At 43.5% G+C, this 18514-nt stretch overlaps 1 protein-coding gene across 8 annotated transcripts in view; it reads left to right on the forward strand.

Moving 5' to 3' along the window:
• ZNF407 (zinc finger protein 407) overlaps window positions 1–18514 on the forward strand; it is a 455477-nt gene that overhangs the window by 300158 nt on the left and 136805 nt on the right. For all 8 annotated transcript variants that reach the window (XM_011288125.4, XM_045041221.1, XM_045041224.1 and 5 more), the window contains one exon: window positions 11204–11382. In XM_011288125.4, the coding sequence (XP_011286427.2) occupies window positions 11204–11382 (179 nt within the window). The remainder of the gene's footprint in view (window positions 1–11203; window positions 11383–18514) is intronic.

Here is an 18514-nt window from a genome sequence, read left to right on the forward strand (position 1 = left end):
AAAGTTCGTAGAATTTAAAGCGAGGTGATTCAGAAACTATCCAAATAAAATTTGTAGGAAAAATTCAGGACATTGTATTTCGTGATTACTTGTGATATCTATAAACTCTTTTTATCTTATCAAAAACCCAACAACAAAGAAAGAGGCTTTGGATAATTTTGTAAGTAATTAAACATGCCATTATTTTTAAATATGTATTTTACTTCAATACCCATAAAACTCAACCATTTTACGTTATTTTTACTCTTTCAACCCTGTCACTTGAAAAGTCAGCGTCTTCCTACTGCACCCCGTTTCCCTGAGATAACTACCTGTAAGCGCTCATGTTTTGGTCCTGCTGGAGATAACCTAAGTACTTTGCTGGTTCCTCTCTTTGTTTATGCACAGCATCTGGCTGTTGTGCCATATCCAAAAGTTAGCTCAGTTGCCCTGTTTTCCACTATACCCCTCCTACTTCCCTGTTCTTGTTATAATATTCTGTTTGGTAATCCAAGTGGTTACCCTTAAAACTTGACTTACCCTACTTAAATCTTTACGTGATTCATCAGTTTGAAATGTCCTATGTAAATAGGAGAAACGTTGCATTTAGAGATTTCCATGTCCATTCTCAGCTTATGTCCGCTATACTGCTTATTGTTTATAACATTTACATTTGATACAATACTGCACAATCCACTTGTTTTTAAGATACGTGCTCTGATCATATATGCTTTACATGAATAAAACTTAGAAGATACTCTCGTGAATCATCCAAGTAATCCAAAAATACGCTAAGCAAACATACAACTTTCCTGACTTGGAAACTTTTCCGTAAAGATAATTACCATGAATAGTTTGCTGGCCACCCTTCTTCTACCCATTTCATGCATTTATATATCTATATGACTATGTATATAGAATTTTAAAGAATTTTTTTTTCAACGTTTATTTATTTTTGGGACAGAGAGAGACAGAGCATGAACGGGGGAGGGGCAGAGAGAGAGGGAGACACAGAATCGGAAACAGGCTCCAGGCTCTGAGCCATCAGCCCAGAGCCCGACTCGGGGCTCGAACTCCTGGACCGCGAGATCGTGACCTGGCTGAAGTCGGACGCTTAACCGACTGTGCCACCCAGGCGCCCCTAAAAAAGCTGGAAGGAGCCACGTATGTGATTTTTCTGGGACTTGCCTTATTTTTGTTTTGACTTAATACTATGTCTTGGAAAATTTTCCATGGTGGGACATAAGGTCTGCCTCATTTTACTTGATGGCTTTTGTCCAACAAATAAGGATGAATGATGAACGGCATACACACTGGGCCTTTTTCAACAACACTCTCCGGGAAAAAGTCACAGTGCAGTGTGTGGCCATGGTCCCCGCCCACATCCAGGCCTCCTGTACCCTGCGGCAACACTTGGAGTTCATGGTGTTGGGCATTGGGCTGGGAGAGTCCTGGCCCTTTGACTGTGGAGCTTCTCAGCTGCACCACTGGGCGAGTGCCATTCTTCATGGGTGCGTGTTCAGGGCTGTGCCCAGGCAATCCAGGCCTCTTGCCTTGTTCCGACGCCACGAAGCAATGGTTAGGGAAGACCCTCTCTTTCACTGCAGTCAGGCTCTATCTGCCCAGTGCTCTGCCAGGGTGAAGTTGGCTACCATGAAGCTCTGGGGGGGGTCCCGGCTCCTACTCTGGGCAGCACACTCACAAGTTAACTTACCTGTCAGCCGTGTTGAATCCCACAGTGTGGATCACCGTAAAGTAATGATCCGTTCCTCTGCTAAGAGATATCCACTTTAAATCTTTCCTAGTGTTTGGGTGTTATAAATAATGGCTTAACAATTCTCTTTGGGGCTAATTTCTAGAAATTGAATTCCTAAATCCAAGAGTGTGTGTGTGTGTGTGTGTGTGTGTGTGTGTGTGTGTGTATCTTAATTTTTTAGGCAATCCTCAAGCATCTTCCAAAAGCCTTTGCCGACACGGTCACCAGTGATATTCGTCTCCCTTCCCAACAACTAATGTTGCCAGTCTTCTTAGATTTTGCCCTTCTGTTACGTTAGGCTTTAATTTCTATTTCCTTGGCTACTAGAATCATTGATTATGTTTTAATTCTTACGTAACCTTTTATAGATCCCCCATTATGGATTTCTGTTTTTTTTTAATATGAAATTTGTTTTCAAATTGGTTTCCATACAACACCCAGTGCTCATCCCAACAGGTGCCCTCCTCAGTGCCCATCACCCACCCTCCCCTCCCTTCCACCCCCCATCTACCCTCAGTTTATTCTCAGTTTTTAAGAGTCTCTTATGGTTTGGCTGTCTCCCTCTCTAACTTTTTTTTTTCCCCTTCCCCTCCTCCATGGTCTTCTGTTAAGTTTCTCAGGATCCACATAAGAGTGAAAACATATGGTATCTGTCTTTCTCTGTATGACTTATTCCACTTAGCATCACACTCTCCAGTTCCATCCACGTTGCTACAAAAGGCCATATTTCATTCTTTCTCATTGCCACGTAGTATTCCATGGTGTATATAAACCACAATTTCTTTATCCATTCGTCAGTTGTTGGACATTTAGGCTCTTCCCATAATTTGGCTATTGTTGAAAGTGCTGCTATAAACATTGGGGTACGAGTGCCCCTGTGCATCAGCCCTCCTGTATCCCTTGGGTCAATTCTAGCAGTGCTCTTGCTGGGTTATATGGTGGATCTATTTTTAATTTTTTGAGGAACCTCCACACTGTTTTCCAGAGTGGCTGCACCAGTTTGCACTCCCACCAGCAGTGCCAGAGGGTTCCCGTTTCTCCACAACCTCGCCAGCATCTACAGTCTCCTGATTTGTTCATTTTAGCCATTCTGACTGGCGTGAGGTGGTATGTGAGTGTGGTTTTGATTTGTATTTCCCTGATGAGGAGCAACGTTGAGCATCTTTTCATGTGCCTGTTGGCCATCTGGATGTCTTTAGAGAAGTGTCTATTCGTGTTTTCTGCCCATTTCTTCACTGGATTATTTGTTTCTCAGGTGTGGAGTTTGGTGAGTTCTTTATAGATTTTGGATACTAGCCCTTTGTCTGATATGTCATTTGCAAATATCTTTTCCTGTTCTGTCGGTTGCCTTTTAGTTTTGTTGCTCTTCATTCAGTTTTTGAGATATTTATCTTTATTTCTTGTTAATCATAGTTACTCATTTTGTAGTATTAATCATTTGTTTTTATATCTGTTGCATATATTCTCTCCATTTCTTTGACTTGTTTTTTTAACTTTATAATGTATTATGCCATGTAGCAGTTTTAACTTTTATGAAGAGTATTTTGCTGCATCTTTTTGTAGCATTTGGGTTTTAAAATTTAGGAATGCTCTTTCCAACTAAGATTATAAAAATATTTTCTGGTATTTTCTTCTAGCACTTTTATAATTTAGTTTGCTTATGTTAATCTTAAAATCCAAATGGCATTTATTTTTACACAGTTAAGGCCATAGAAATCTAATTTGTTTTTCCCCATACAGAAGGCAGTTGACTCAACACCATTTATTATAAAAAACCCATCATTTCCTTATTGATCCAAAATGACATCTTTATCCCTTATATACATGGATCTTTGTGCCTTCTATTCTGGTGATGTATTTGGTTTAACACTCCAAATGACATTCATTTGCTAAACATCATCGATAAAATGTTTCATTTTAGGCAAAGGAATATGAAAATCTTTATTCTTATAACTTCTCACCAATTTTAAATTTAAGCAGCACAAATGTTCTGCAGTCTAAAATTATCACGCTCTTTCCTTACGGGCCCTTCCGTGAGAACATAAGCAGTGGGGGACTGTGTACCTTGGGCCGTGTCACGGGCACTGTGAAGCGGTCCCTGAGCTTGTGTACTGGAGCACATTCCTCCAAGCTGCAGTGACTCGGTAGCTTTCTGTCCTCTCCCCCAGAGATCATCTTGTTTTGCTCAGACTGGTTTTTTGCCCAGTAAGTTTATAATTAAATACTAGTGGTTAAAAAAATACATGATTAACTTCTTAAGTTTGATTTACATAAATACTTTCTTTGGATTTTTCCTTAGTCATTTTAAACTACTCTTATAAAGATATAGTAGAAACTCTTTCCACTGAAATTTTAAATAAGTACTGTAGTGCACAGTATTGATGCACTTGTTCCAATACATAAAACTTAACTACAGAGTAATTATTTTCAAGGATAGGAGTTGAAAGACTATATTCCAAAGCAGGTGGAAGAAGAAATTTCACTTCTCAGTGTGTACACATATATACACTATATAACTATTTTGAGACTCTGCTTTTATTCAGATGAATTGAAATTACTTTTCATTTACAGTAAGAAAATTGCTAATAATGACCCTGATAGTTGCACTGTCTTGCGCTTAATAGAAAGGCTAGCAGCAGTAATAAAAAAAGAATTGAGTACCTACTGTGTTTTCGGAACACGTTTAATGTGATTTACTTTAATTCTCCAGACAGCCTTATGAGATACATATATTATTCCCATCGAACAAAAAGAGTTCTCCATGGTCAGGAAGTTTGGGAATCAAGGTGTTAAGCAAAACTGACATGTTTCTTTAAGTAGAACTTCCAGAATTTTTTATATCAGTTCACATATGTAACATGCCAGATTGTAACCAAAAGATTAGGACTATCATCAATTTCACACAAGAGAATTTGGGAGTCTTGAGGCGGATGTGTAGCTTCCCTGGGGAAACAGAAAACCCAGATTTATCTAGGATCTCCGTGTGCAGGCACTCTCCACACACTTCCGCACACGGCATCTGGGCCACTCTCTCTGTTTCGGCTTCTTTATCAGAAAGATCATATTATCAGTACATATCAGTAAATACGTAGAAAATACTCAATTGCGTCAGGGCTATTAATTTATTACTGGCCCAGGTCTCTCCGGTTCTATATTAACTCAAGGTGTTTGCTACACCTGCTGAAGACCACAGCCTCATGACTGCCTCCATGATAGCCTGGCTGGCAAGCTGTGATCTGGGAGGCAAAAGGATGAGCGAGCTCTACCGGACGTGAGCCTGCTGCAGCCTGTCTTAGTGAAAAGATTGGCACGTGCACAGACTGGCCAGCTCACCATAATCGAAAGTCCAGAATTTGCTTGGAACAGATAAAGGTGTTAGCAAGATGGCATTTCAGGTCAGTGGGGGAAAGATGTACTATTCATGAATGGTGTACCGGCAGGTCCAGGGAGCAGTCTGGATCTACCCTGTGCACCACGCTCTAGGATGGTTTCGAAACGGGTCTGGTACTTAATGTGAGGTCATGCAACTGTACAGGTCCTAGAACAAATCTGGGACACTTCTTTTATAACTTCCAAATGAGGAAGTCCGAGAACACAGTTTAAAAACTTCTGCTTTTCCATAAGCAAAGTCAAAAGAAGAAAAGGGAAACTAAGGAAAAACTACTTGCAGCTTCTGTCCTAGGCAGTCAGTCTCCTTAATGTATAAGAAAATGACTAATCACACTAAAAAAAAAAAGGCAGATCAAAATATGAAAACATTGCATGAAAAAGAATACGTATGGCATTTCAATATTTGAAGGTACTTAACCTCATTCATTATAAGAGGAATGTAAAGTAAAACCTAAAAAAAATGAAACTCCAGTGAGCTGGAGTTTTTTTCTCCTACCAAATTGGCAAAACTTGAACGTTTGGAAACACACTTCATTGGCAAGAATGTGCAGAAACAGGATCTCTCAAACGTTGCTGGTAGAAGTGTAAATTGCTACAACTTCTCTGGAGGGCAGTTTGGCAGAATTTGTCAAAATTATGAAACCATATGCCCGCTGATGCTTGAAACACTTCCACTGGGCATCCTGAGATTCTCTTGGCATCCTGAGAAATCGAAAGTGTCTTACGAGATTATTCATTGCAACCTTGTTGATACGAGCAAGTGATTGGAAACAACCTAAATGCCCGTCCGTAGAGCATCACTGAAACAGAGTATGCTGTGTTCATAATGTGGAATACTGCATGGCCGTTAGAAGAGAAAAAGAAGGCAGAGAAGAAAGGGAGCGAGTCGTAGGGAGGGTGGAAGGTAGCATCGGGCGGGGGCTGGGGGGCTCTCTCATGCTGGTGTGGAAAGACCCCAAGCTGTGTTGCTAGGTGAGGTAAGCAAGACGCGGACTTGTGTTAGGGCAGCAAGTTTATATACCAGGAGGGTAGAGAGTATATCTGTGGCCTGAAAAAGTCGTTTTTAATTCTCCCAAAAGATGGCTCAGAAATTATAAACTGTATCTCCCTGGGGGAGAAGGAGTTATCAAGGCAGAGTGGGGCCGTGGTAGGAGGCACTTTTATTGTATATACCCATTGTTAGACTTTTTGTTCGCAATGGATGTTTGTTCCACAACCTCACTGGTGCTTTTCATTTTAATAACCAAAATAACATACATCAAAAGAGGAAAAAATTCTGTAGAATTTTTTTCAAGTTTCCTTTTCCTTAGGTTAAATGTAACATAAATTTAACTTAATGTGATTTTTTTGGGGGGGTTAATAGGTAGTGAGTTAGTAAGTCGTACTAAGAAATAATTTTGCAGAGATCTAGAAGCGCTTTTGATGTTCTGCTTATTATTTTGAAAAGCATTGCCTTCGAACTGAATAAAATATTTCCTTTGTAAGGTAATTTAAGAAGCCTTAAAATGCGTTCCCATTTTGGTCGTTTTGCTGTTGCCCAGCTTGTATTTTACGTAACACGTCATACTTTAATGTCTTCACGGATGTATAGTAAGCTGCCTCGAGATTTTCATCATGTCCTATTCCGAAATCTAAGTCTAAATTTCCTTATAACTTTCCCACTAACACGGTGCCTGCCGGTGGTGGTCCCAGCACTTCCTGCACGCGTCCTGAATCCCCGTACTGGTGGAACTGGGCTGAGTCCCTTTATCTGTCGTTTCTCTTGTGCCAGCCTGTCTTGACTACTGTGACTTTTGAGCTGGCAAAGTGTGAGTCTTCCAACTGAGTTCTTTTTTGAGACTGTATTGACTCTTCTAGGCCCTGTGCATTTCTGTGTGAACTTTAGGATCGCATTTCGATTTCTGTAAAAAATCCAGCTGAGCTTTTGACAGGGAGTGCATTAAATCTGTACAGCAGTTTGGGGAGTATTGCCACCTTAATAATATTAAGTCCTCCAATCTATGAACAAGGGACAAAAATAAGCTGTTTATCAGGGGTGTCAAAGTGAAGACATTATTCAGTCACTCACTTCTGATTAGTGTATGCCCGGTGGGCTTAACCGCTGGAATGCCTGGCGATTTACACATGACTCTATTAGAAATAATATCTTAGAACATCCTTCCTTCTCCCCTACGTCCCGTCTTTGATTAGCCCCACTTCATTTTCCCATTCTAATTACTACTCGTAAATTCTGTTTTGGGGAAGGATGATCATTTTCAGGCTGAGTAACATTCAGAATTACTTAGCAGAAGGTGTCTGGTCTCTATCGTTCACCAAATTTTGTGACATTACTCCATGTTCATAGTATGAACGCAGAGTATTACTCACGCAACAGTGTGTTATGTCGTGCTCTCAAGTGCAGGGACCAAAGTTTGTCCTTACTTACTGCAGGTATTCTGCTTTAAATGGTATTGACATAATATGTCATAGCTTTTGCTTCTTAGGCTTTGATTGGAGTAGTTTGATTTTGCAGGTGGGAAAGGCTCATTTTTGTCCCAATATTTTATTTTATTTGTTTAGTGTTTATTCTGAGGGAGAGGGAGAGATTGGATCCCAAGTAGGCTTCACAGTGTCAGTGCAGAGCCCGATGTGGGGTTCGATGCCACCAACTGTGACATCATGACCTGAGCCAAAATCAAGAGTCAGACACTCAGCTGACTGAGCCACCCAGGCTCCCCTGTCCCAGTATTTTAAAAAGTTTAATATTGCATAACATTAAATGCAGAAGAACAGATTTTGATTGCGTATAAATACCCTGTCATCCATGAAATGCATAAAATTGTATCTTTTACAGACAGACATTGCCTATTTTATTTTCTTGTGATCATGTATTTAATGTGTCTTACCTGTTTGTGTATAAAGCATAAAATTAATACATATATAGATGTATTGTGCATAAAACATATGAATGGTATATATAGTATAAAAATATGTGTATATGTAAATATATGTGCACGAAATAGTCCTTAATACATGATAAGGTACCAAGCTCCACACCACTTCTTGTTTTGTCTATTTTTAAATAAAAAGGCTTTCACCTTTTAAAATTCTCCCCTCCCCTCCTATGCTTGTTCATCATTAGTCTCCTGATTGTTACCTTTCACAGGCTCTTTAGGTCCTAAGAGGTGTTAGTTTATTTTTGCCCAAGACACACCCTTCCTAAAAACAAAATACTCTGTTTTCCATGTCATCTAAGACCTTCACTGAAGATGACGGTTCATTGCTTTATATTCTCTTGTACCTAAGTATGCATTGTGTGTTGAAGTTGGTGGGTTTTGGTAATTCTCATTTCCTCACTTGATCAGGATTGTCTCAGATGATTCTTAATGCCTAGCTTTTTCCATAAGGAAGTGATGTAGGTGGCACCAAAGAGTGGGAAGTTCAAATAACAGTACTAACTAAGTACAGTGGGAGCTTTTTGTTCTCACTCCCTGGTGTGAGTAAACATTGGTGAATTGAGGGGGTGTCTGCGGTGCCATGGAAAACAAAGGGGAGGTCTGTAGAATTAAGGGAGTAATTTGGAACAGTTCACCCAGCTCATCAGGGAATCCAAAAAATGGTCCTTTTCCTTTTAATGATAAAAGTGGACATGTGTTTCATCCACCTTCAGATGTTTTCCTGTGTTACTTGTGTCCCCAGGATGCAGAGCTCTTAGCCCAAGGACACTTATAGGATTAAGAGACTCCACAACCCCACCCTTTTCTTAGAACCTGTCTAGTATCTTTGATATGTAAATATATCAGGAAGGAGGTCTTAACCACTTTCTAGCTGCGACCTTTGATAGTCAGCCCATCTCCTGATGGCCCCTTCCTTCTCTAGTAAAAAATCTCTAGGAGAATCTCTCACTGTCTCTGCCTCCAGGAGACCTGTGATACCCTCAAAGGAGCAGGTCAGTGAGAGCACAGGGAGCACATTCGGTATTTATTCATTCTTTACCGAATACTGTGATTATTAATTAGCTCTAGGGATTTATATAAACAGCAAGTTTGGTGATTCAGTAGTGGCAAGAAAGAGGTTAGCTGTATGTGCATATTTTCACAAACTTACATTTAGTCTGATTTTAAGAGAAACTTAACATAAAGCTTGGCAGAGCCCTTGCCAAAGGCAAAGCTGAAAATAACTGAAAAATATCTGTTGTTCCAGTTTTTCTTATTTTTAAAGGTGTTTGCTGTTATTGTAAATATTTCTTATATGTTTGTTTATTTTTAGAGAGAGAGGAAGAGACAGAGAGTGAGCAGGGGAGGGGCAGAGAGAGAGGGAGAGAGAGAATCCCAAGCAGACTCCGGGCTATCAGCCCAGAGCCTGATGCAGGGCTTGGTCCCATGAACCATGAGATCATGACCTGAGCCAAAATCAGGAGTCAGAGACTTAACCACCTGAGCCCCCAAGGTACCCCATAAATATTTTTTAATGTAAATGTTAATATATAATTCAAATATATTTGGAAAACAGAAGTGGGCATTGCTGTATAGCTGAATTAATAACATTTTGAGGTGTTTCGAGTCTAGCTATAGAGGGATCTCTCTGATTCAGTCTTTTTGAATACACACAGCTGGGCATGCGCAATTGATGACTTACTCTGCCAGGGGATGGGAGGGGGGCGGCCCAGCTCTTCCAGAGGAATACTTTGGATCCAGTTACAAGACTGTTGTGACAATGCAGGGTGACTGTTCATTCACGAGGACAGTATTTGCATTTCCGCTTCATCTGCCCTCTCCAGGAAAGGGTGTCCCTGTCCCGTTTGTGGAGTGCTCTTCCTAAGGCCATTGGCATGGACTGTGCCTTGCTTTCATGGTTCTCTTCCATCCCCCCTCCTCGTGAGTGAATAGATAGTGTATTTTCCGGGTCTCTGCATTTCTAACGTCATTGGTTGCCTTTACCTGTGAGTGCTAACGCAGCTACCGGAAAGTTGGGAGATCAGAACCCTCTTTGCATTCCTCACCAGTGTTTCCTAGGGTGCGTTCCCGAAAGCGAAAGTGGCGGTGCCGTGGCTCATCCACGATGCACCTGTAACTCGGAAGTGTCAGGGCGGTGCACAGCCTTCACCGTCGCACGGGCATCGTGACACGTGTTTGCCAACTACCATTTTCCCGCCCTGCCGGTCACAGAACCTTCGCTTCACACAGCGGCCGGCAGGATTTTGTCCTTCGGCAATACCCTCAAGAAAAGCTGATAATCCTATCGCTTGATTTTCTTCTGCCACTTAATTTTGCTCTGCGGGAAACCTGAGGCCAGCCTCATACTTCATTTCTTTCGAGTTAGGCGCAGCCCGCCCCGACCTGCTTGAACTTGTGCGGCGCTCATTTTATTACTGTTCTGACAAAGGAAGCGGCTGTGCATGTGTTCAGAAAGGGTCTAGGTGTGCCGTCTCTGATGCAAAGACGTGGAGAGGGGTGAAGGAGCGAGTAGAAGAGTTTGCTTCAGGGAGCAGAGGCCAGCTCCCCGGTACCCAGGCACTTCAGGCCTCACATTGCTGGGCTTGTCGGCAGACAGCGTGAGAGGAATCTCTTCCTGTTTTCAGGGCTGTTTGGCGTATGGCATCCAAGGCCCTCGCTGTATCTTTCAGTGATGGTTCGTGATGCTCAGAAACCTACATCAACATGGAAAACTCACAGGCACTTACCACACCGATGCTTCTCTGTCTCCAGACTGTTTTAGAGCCTGACTTCGAAGCGGCTCACTTGGTAAAACGTAAAAGCCAAAGCTTCTTTGTTTCTTTAATGCTCTAAATTCAGTGGAGGCAAGAGTGCTTCCCTTTGTACCTTTCCTCCCTCCTCAAAGGTGTGCTCTCGGGGTGAAGGAAGCTCCTTCAGTGCCCTCAAGTGGCACCAGAATAATTTGAGATGAAAATCGTAGAACCTGAGAGTTTGTGCTTCCAGTTGTGCATAGGATTAAGGTAAAAGGCCAACTTAAAAATCAGCACCAAGGTCCCCAAAACTGCCAGCCTCATGGGATTAATGAATTGCACGTGCTCTGGCCGCTGTCCGTGTTTGTGGTGCTCGACCTTAACTCGGTTTACTTTCCTTTCTTATTTGCTAGGTCCAACTGTGCTGAAAATATCCGCAAACACATTCTACACACCGGCAAACACGAGGGGGTCAAGATGTACAACTGCCCCAAGTGTGACTACGGGACGAACGTGCCCGTGGAGTTCCGGAACCACTTGAAAGAGCAGCACCCGGACATTGAAAACCCGGACCTGGCTTACTTGCATGCTGGTAAGGGGCTCGGGGCCTTAAAGTAGTTGGCGTTTTTAGGAGGATTTCATTCCGTTTATGAAAACAGAAGGCTGTTGGTCCTTTCCCATCATTTACCTTAATGTGGTGGAGTGTGTGACCGCGTCTGCTTCGAGACTACGAACGGCGCGTTCCAGGCTCCTCCCACTCGACCAGGGAAACAGGTCTTTTCCGTTCTGTGTCAGCCGGAGCAGATGTGACAAAGTAACCACCACCCCCGCCCCCGCCCCCGCCCCAGACGGTAAAGTTATAACCACAAATAGCCGACAGGCAGTGAAACGTTTGCAATGGTAGTAGTTGTTTGAACTTCATGTTCTGACCGATGGGTAACATTTTTAACTTTTTTCAAAGCATGTTTGTGAATTGAAATGTTATGCCCTGTCCCTGTGTACCACTGTCTCGTGAGGAGTACCTGGAGAGGGACGTGACCGAGGACGGTGAGTTGAGCGACTTGGCACGGGGTACCATGGTGTCGCTCACTCCCCAGAAGTTAGGAGGGCCTTGTCCACGGTGTGAGGGCCGTGTTGGTGGCGGCAGAGGTGGCTGCTAAATGCTGTGGCCTCCTTGGATTGGAAGTCGGGTAGCCCCCTCTGCGGGTGTCAGGGGCATGGCAGCAGCTGCTGGGGTAAGCAGGACCATTCCTGTGTGTAGCCCAGCGTTTTGACGAGCAAGAATGCCTCCCTTGAGTGCTGAATCCTTACTGTGCGGAACAGCAGTGTGATGGACATGAGTATGAGTACCTGCTTGAGGAAGTGCTTGCCCGAAGGAAATTTAGAGTAAGTTCTGAGATGTAGCCCAAGTGGTGCTGTATTTAAATAGTAGCAGTTGATACAGCGGCTGTTTTAGGCAGACGCTTTGGGATCGGTTGGAGACAAATGCAAACTCTGTCTACGTCTTTCCTTCCCGGCCCCGTGACCTCAGGCAGGCCCGCTCCGTCTTGCGTCAGCTGTCTTGTGTGTAAATCTACACGGTGGCAAAGAAGTTAAAAAGCTAACGGCTAAGAAGCTCTTAGCTCAGTACCTTTTGTGCCTGACCAGCGAGAGCCGCGCAGAGGGGGCGGTGGGTCACAGGGGTAACGCTGGAGATGTGACAGAAGTGTTTGAAAGTTGTGGCAAACCCTGCCCAAAGTGCAAAAGTCGTGGGAAACCCTGCCCGTTTGCAAAACGCGTAAACCGTCTTTGCTCAGGCAACACGTACGTGGAAAGAAACAGAACCTAATGAGTTATTTGATGGATAATATTCTTATTGATCGATTATTAATACATTTGACAACGTCTGCATATAAGGTCTTGTGTTTTCTGCTGCTGTGTTCTTTCAGATTCGTGTTTGCTATGATTGGCCTTTTAAGGAAATGGTAGAACGTCTTATTTTTTCTCTGTGTTGTATCCAGGGCTGTTTTTGAAAAACAGAAACACAGGTCAGTATTCCTCACATTTTGGTGAGATTGTTACTGAAAAGGTTTCAGACTGGACAGTTTAAAGCTTTAGTCACAAAAACAGATGAAGTCAAATTGAAGTATCTTCTGGCCTTCATCACCTAAGGATTCTTCCCTCAGATGAGCCCTGACCATACAGCCGCCGGAAGAACTGCCTGTGGACGGAGGGACTTCAGGAGATGGCCAAGCAAAGTGACCTCCGCTGATATCGGGCCATCAACAAAGTACCGTTTTTGTTAAAGTTTATTTATTTTGAGAGAGACGGTGACTGCACAAGTGAGGGAGGGGCGAAGAGAGAGGATCCCAAGCAGGCTGCGTGCTGTCAGCTCAGAGCCCAACACGGGGCTCGAACTCGTGAAACCGTGAGATCATGACCTGAGCTCCTCTCAGCGGAGCCCCCCAGACGCCCCAGCAAAGTACCATTTTCAAGGTAGTACTGTGCCTGCTTCTCAAGGCGTGATATCAGTGTCTCCCATCTCTCACTGCGCCGGTTAGACATTGAAAACCGGTTATTTCCCTAAAAGAAAGTATTTCTAACTTGCAGATGAACACCAGGGAAAGGGGCGGAAGCTGACTGCAGAGCAGAGACACGCGTTCCTTCCGTTCTGTGCAGAAAGGACGGGCCGGTGCCGCAGAAGCAACGCTGTGTGTGCCTTGGAGAGGTGTTCTGAAATAGTGCTAGTGTAGCACGAGCTTTCAGAACCATTATTCTAGTTCCCGTGTGTGTGTGTGTGTGATGCTCACGCGGGTGTAATCCTAGTTTGTGGTCTGTATTCATAATTCTGTTAGAAGCCGTTTTCTAGGCAAGTCCCAGTTGCTCGCAAACCAGACCCACGGGGGGCGGTACGGGGAGCCGGTTGCCTGTCCCTCCCGTGCGTGGCCACCGTCTCTTTGGTGGTATCTTTGCTTTGGCAGACTTAGCTCGGTTACGAGAAAACTTGAAAAAGGTAGACTGTTGTAGACTGGCTTTTTGACCTTGTGATTGTCAACCGTCTGCGGTACGTCTGGGGATGCGCCACGGGAGCCTTCCTCAGTGTAAAGAAGATGCCGAGTCAGGCCTCGCCGCTCCGCATTCCGTACTGTGTGGTGGTGGGACTGGGCACCGTGGCTGGTGAGCCCCCGGCGGGCGGTGGGCGCCGTCGAGGTCCCGCGGCGGTGTCACGGTCCTCCGAGAGAGCGGCCGACGGCCCGGTCCGGGAGGACACCACCGGCCGTGTTGTGCGCTGTCTGTGCCCTTCCTGTGCCGAGAATCTTGCAGGCCAGCGTTCAGGGAAGTATGGTGCGCCGTTCTTTTAATAAAAGGCTGGGTTTGAAACCACCCCAAGATCATGTGGTCCCCACTCGGCTCTCCCCGTGTATCAACCAGCTAAAGACCGTTAGAAGGGACGCACTAAGCCGCAGCCACAGAAAGGACTGTACCCAGCGTCATCTGGGATAGTTTAAACTTCAGTTGAGACCACATTTAGAAGTGCACGTGTTAAAGTAAGGTACCGGGTTGCCCTGTGGGAAACAGTTGTGCGGAAAGAGGCTTCCCGTCCCGTGATCGTGTGCCTCCCCGGCTTTGTGTACATTGCGAGGTAGCTGCAGTTATTGGGTGAGGAAGTCAGCCCGAGCCCCCCGGAGACCGGTTCGCGTCCTGGTGTGCCAGTCTGTAAGGCTGGGCCGATCTCCGGACATCTCCAGGCTTCAGATTCCTCATCAGCAAAGTCAGGAGCGACCTGTGTTTCCGTCTGTAGGGCAGGCCTGCAGGGCAGGACAGATTTGAACGCCAGTCCCCATTCCCTTGTTGAACGACTTTGGAAATGCTGTTTTAATTCGGTGGGTCTCAGTTTCCCCCTCCGTGAGATGCGGACAGCGACGGCTGCGACACAGGTTTCTTATGATCTAAAACCGGTGACGCGGGAGCTACACGCAGACATCGCAGTACTCGGCGTCCGTGGCTGTTCAGTTTTCTTCTCCGTTGACTCTGTTGATGAGTCATTGTGTCTTTTCTCTCAATTATTTGGGGGAACTAGGAGAACGATTGTGGTATCATTTCTCCTGTCACAGTCCAGAGAATTAAAGGCTCAATGTGAGCGTTAATTTTGGTTATAGCTTTGTTTGAAAAGCAGGTACAAGTGGTTATTTTTAAAACAAAGGTGGGTTATTTAGATACATATTATTTGATTTCCAGGCCCTTGGGGATTTTTCTAGTCATCTGTTTGTTAACTATGGAAACAGTAATGTAAATGGACTTCTAGGTTCTGGCTACTGTGCTTATAGAACATAATTCTGAATGATTTCAGTGCTTTGAAATTTACTTATGCTTTAAGTCCACAATTTGGTGAGTTTTGGTCAATGTTTGAGACGTACTAGAATGGAATGTAAATAATGGAGCTGCTTGGTGCTGTATTCTGTGCTCCCTTGTACATCACTTTGAGTTTTTTCACCGTGCTGTTCAGACTGTCTATATTCTTATATTTTTTATGCTACCTCTGTCAGCTGTGGTAAACTTGCGTCCTTTGATTGTAGATTTCTCCATTTTTTTTACATTCTCTTACTTTTGGTGTTACATATTTTGAAGGTCTATCACTGGCTACTGAGAACTTTAAGATTGTTTTATACACTTACCCAGGTATCATAAAGAAAATACGTGTATTCCCTTGTAATTAAGAAATGCTCCTTTTTATCTATAGTAATGTTTCTTGCCATCATTCTGTGTTTCCTGTTAGTGCAGCTACATCAGCTTCTTTATAAGCAGCATGTAGCTGCATTTGGATTTTTACCTGCTGGGGCAATTTTACCTACTGGAAATAGTCATTTACTCTAGTATTTATAGTTTATATAATTATTGATACCTTCGTCATAGTCAAAACTGAAACTAGCCAATGTCCATCTAGTAGAATGTATAACAGGCTCTGTGTTCACCTACTGGGACCCTCTGTAGCAGGGAGGACGTACAGAGTAGGAGAAAGGAACAGCATGGATAAATCTCTCAGTCACAGTATTGTATGAACTAAGCCAGACACAGAAGAGTGGATTCTGTGCAGTCCTCTTCTTACGAAATATACAACCAGCCACAACCAATCTGTGCTGTTAGGAACCAGGGTACGTTCCCCCTCGGGGGCAGCAGTCACCGGGATGAGGAACAGTCTCTCTATCCCATCCAGAATAGTGATACTCTGTTTCTCACTCCTGATGTTGGAATATGATTGTGCTCAATTGGAGAAAATCCCTCAAGCTCGCCTGTGAGCTGTGCACTTCTCTGTATACATATTTTTTTTTTAATGGGATTTCTTTGCTCCCTGTATTTCTTTTTTTTTTTTTTTAATTTTTTTAACATTTCTTTATTTTTGAGAGACAGAGAATGAGTAGGGGAGGGGCAGAGAGAGAGGGAGACACAGAATCCAAAGCAGGCTCCAGGCACCGAGCTGTCAGCACAGATCCTGACACGGGGCTCTAACTCACGACCCGTGAGATCATGACCTGAGCCAAAGTCGGACGCTCACCTGGCTGAGCCACCCAGGCGCCCCTGCTTCCCGTATTTCTAAAGAGACTCGTTCTAGATCTGATATGAGATTTTGCAGTCATATTACTTCCCACAAAATCGGCCTCAAATTAAAAGTCTCCAGAACTCTTTCTGTCACTGTACATTATCATTTTCTTTCTGTTCAGTGGAATCCATTTCACCCCCAAGATGGTCTTTATTTGACCTCTGTATTAGCAGTTGCCCGTCTGCCATCTGTTACCCAAGACTAAGCATGGTGTTCACCCACTGCACCCTGAGCAGGAATTAAACACACTCTGTGCTTGCAGTACGAGTGACCTCCAGCCGGACGTGGGTCATTGTGTCTCAGAATACTTCCAACATCCAGGGAGGAAGAGGATGGAGAAGACCATGGGAAGGTAGAGGGAAGCACGTGTAGCTCTTGTGATTGTGCCGAGCAAGAACAAAGAGAGGGTTTTTCCTCCTGAGCTCCAGGTGACAGATGCACAGTTACGCCTCTGCAGCTCTCGGGGGCCCGCTTGTTCTGCAGTGGTGCTCCCTGCCGGTGGGGGGGGGGGGCACCCGCTGGACGTCCTGGTGGTGTGGCCACTCTAGTGGCGCTCCCTGCCAGGGGGTGGCGACACAGCCACTCTCTGCGGCGTGACAGTGAGACCCATGGAGTTACTTCAGATCTCCTCTGAGAAGCTGGGGCTTCAAGTGTGTAAATGTTTGACATGTTGTCTAAAGACAACGATCAAGTGATGTTCTCTATTCAGGAGAAATTAAACATTAAGTGATGACATGGTATTGTCTCTAATTCCTTTAGTTTTTGCTTATTGTAGGGTGTTTTTTAAACAAATCCTATTTAAATTGATGTGATTTTCATCAGTTCTTATATATGTGTTAAGACTTTATCATTTAAAAATGTACATTGGATTATGACGTGTGCAATATGATAGCCCACAGATCTATTCTCTTCACAAAGTGGGATTTTCATATTATTCTTTAAGATAATCAGTTTTTTTAATTCTTTAAAACATGTATTATTTAATTGCATTCCATAGCATTTTCCTCTTACCCAGTTATAAAGAATAAGAATGTGAAAGTTTGACTCTTATCAAAACTCCAAATCCTTTCCTTTCTAATGCTAACTAATGCGGCACCAGTTAAACTATACTTAACTGATTCCTTAATTCTCTCCAAGTGTATCAGTGCATATTTAGGCAGATTGAATTTCATATTCCACCCTGGAGCCCCTTTGCTTAATCTATCACGGTTAAGATAAAACATCTGTAGCCTTTTGTACCTTAACCATTCCCTCTCATTTAGCGGAATATTCAGATTTTCTCATATAAAAGATTTTCTTCATCATTAATTAAAAACATTAGCGTTCTGATGTACAGAGCCTTGTAGAATGTAGTTTTCCCCAGATTGTGGGGCCTCTATTTTTAACCCCATTACTTTCAGCCCCTTTTGTTAGTTGGTGCTCTGACACATGTCATGACATTTTGTACAATAATTCATTTTATGAAGAGGTCCAAAAAATCTTAGAAAATCCTGACAGTTTCTCATTGGTTCTCCTTACATAAACCAATTATTACTTCAACCTAAAAAGGAACGAAATTTTTTCTGACATGATTGCCTTTGGTAAATCCATGCTGACTCACTCCTATTAAATTGTACTTCTCCAAATGTATCATTAAGCTCATCCATAAGTATCATCTCAAATTTATTTCCTAATATAGATGTTAGACTAGCAGCTCTATAATTTTCAGCCTCTACCCTCTTTCTTTTTAACCTTCAGACTGGATTCCTTGTTTTCCAGTCTCCTGATATTTCACTACTAACAAAAGACTTCCTAAAATAATTAACAGTTCAGCAGTTTGATTCTTTAACCTCAGACATCACCCATGGGTTAATTTACTGTTTTTCTTAACTGCTGCTAAATGTCTTTGTTCCTTTCTAACTCCTGTCTACACATTCCGGTGCCTTCCGGAAGGTGATGTCCACCACGTCCCTCTCTGCAGGACAGGTTTGATGTTGTGGTCACTGGCTTTTTCCCTTTGCTGTCTTTCTCACTCTCAGCCCTGTCGGATTCCCTGAGTTTAGAACTGACTCCCCGACATACTGTATAGTCAGTGGGTGATTCATGCCAAAGCAGTGTTTTTCGTCAACCAGCCTTTTCCAGTAAGAGACTTGCTCGTTTGTGGCTG

This window comes from Felis catus, chromosome D3 (assembly GCF_018350175.1).
Source record: "Felis catus isolate Fca126 chromosome D3, F.catus_Fca126_mat1.0, whole genome shotgun sequence".
In the NCBI taxonomy this organism is placed as follows: Eukaryota; Metazoa; Chordata; class Mammalia; order Carnivora; family Felidae; genus Felis; species Felis catus.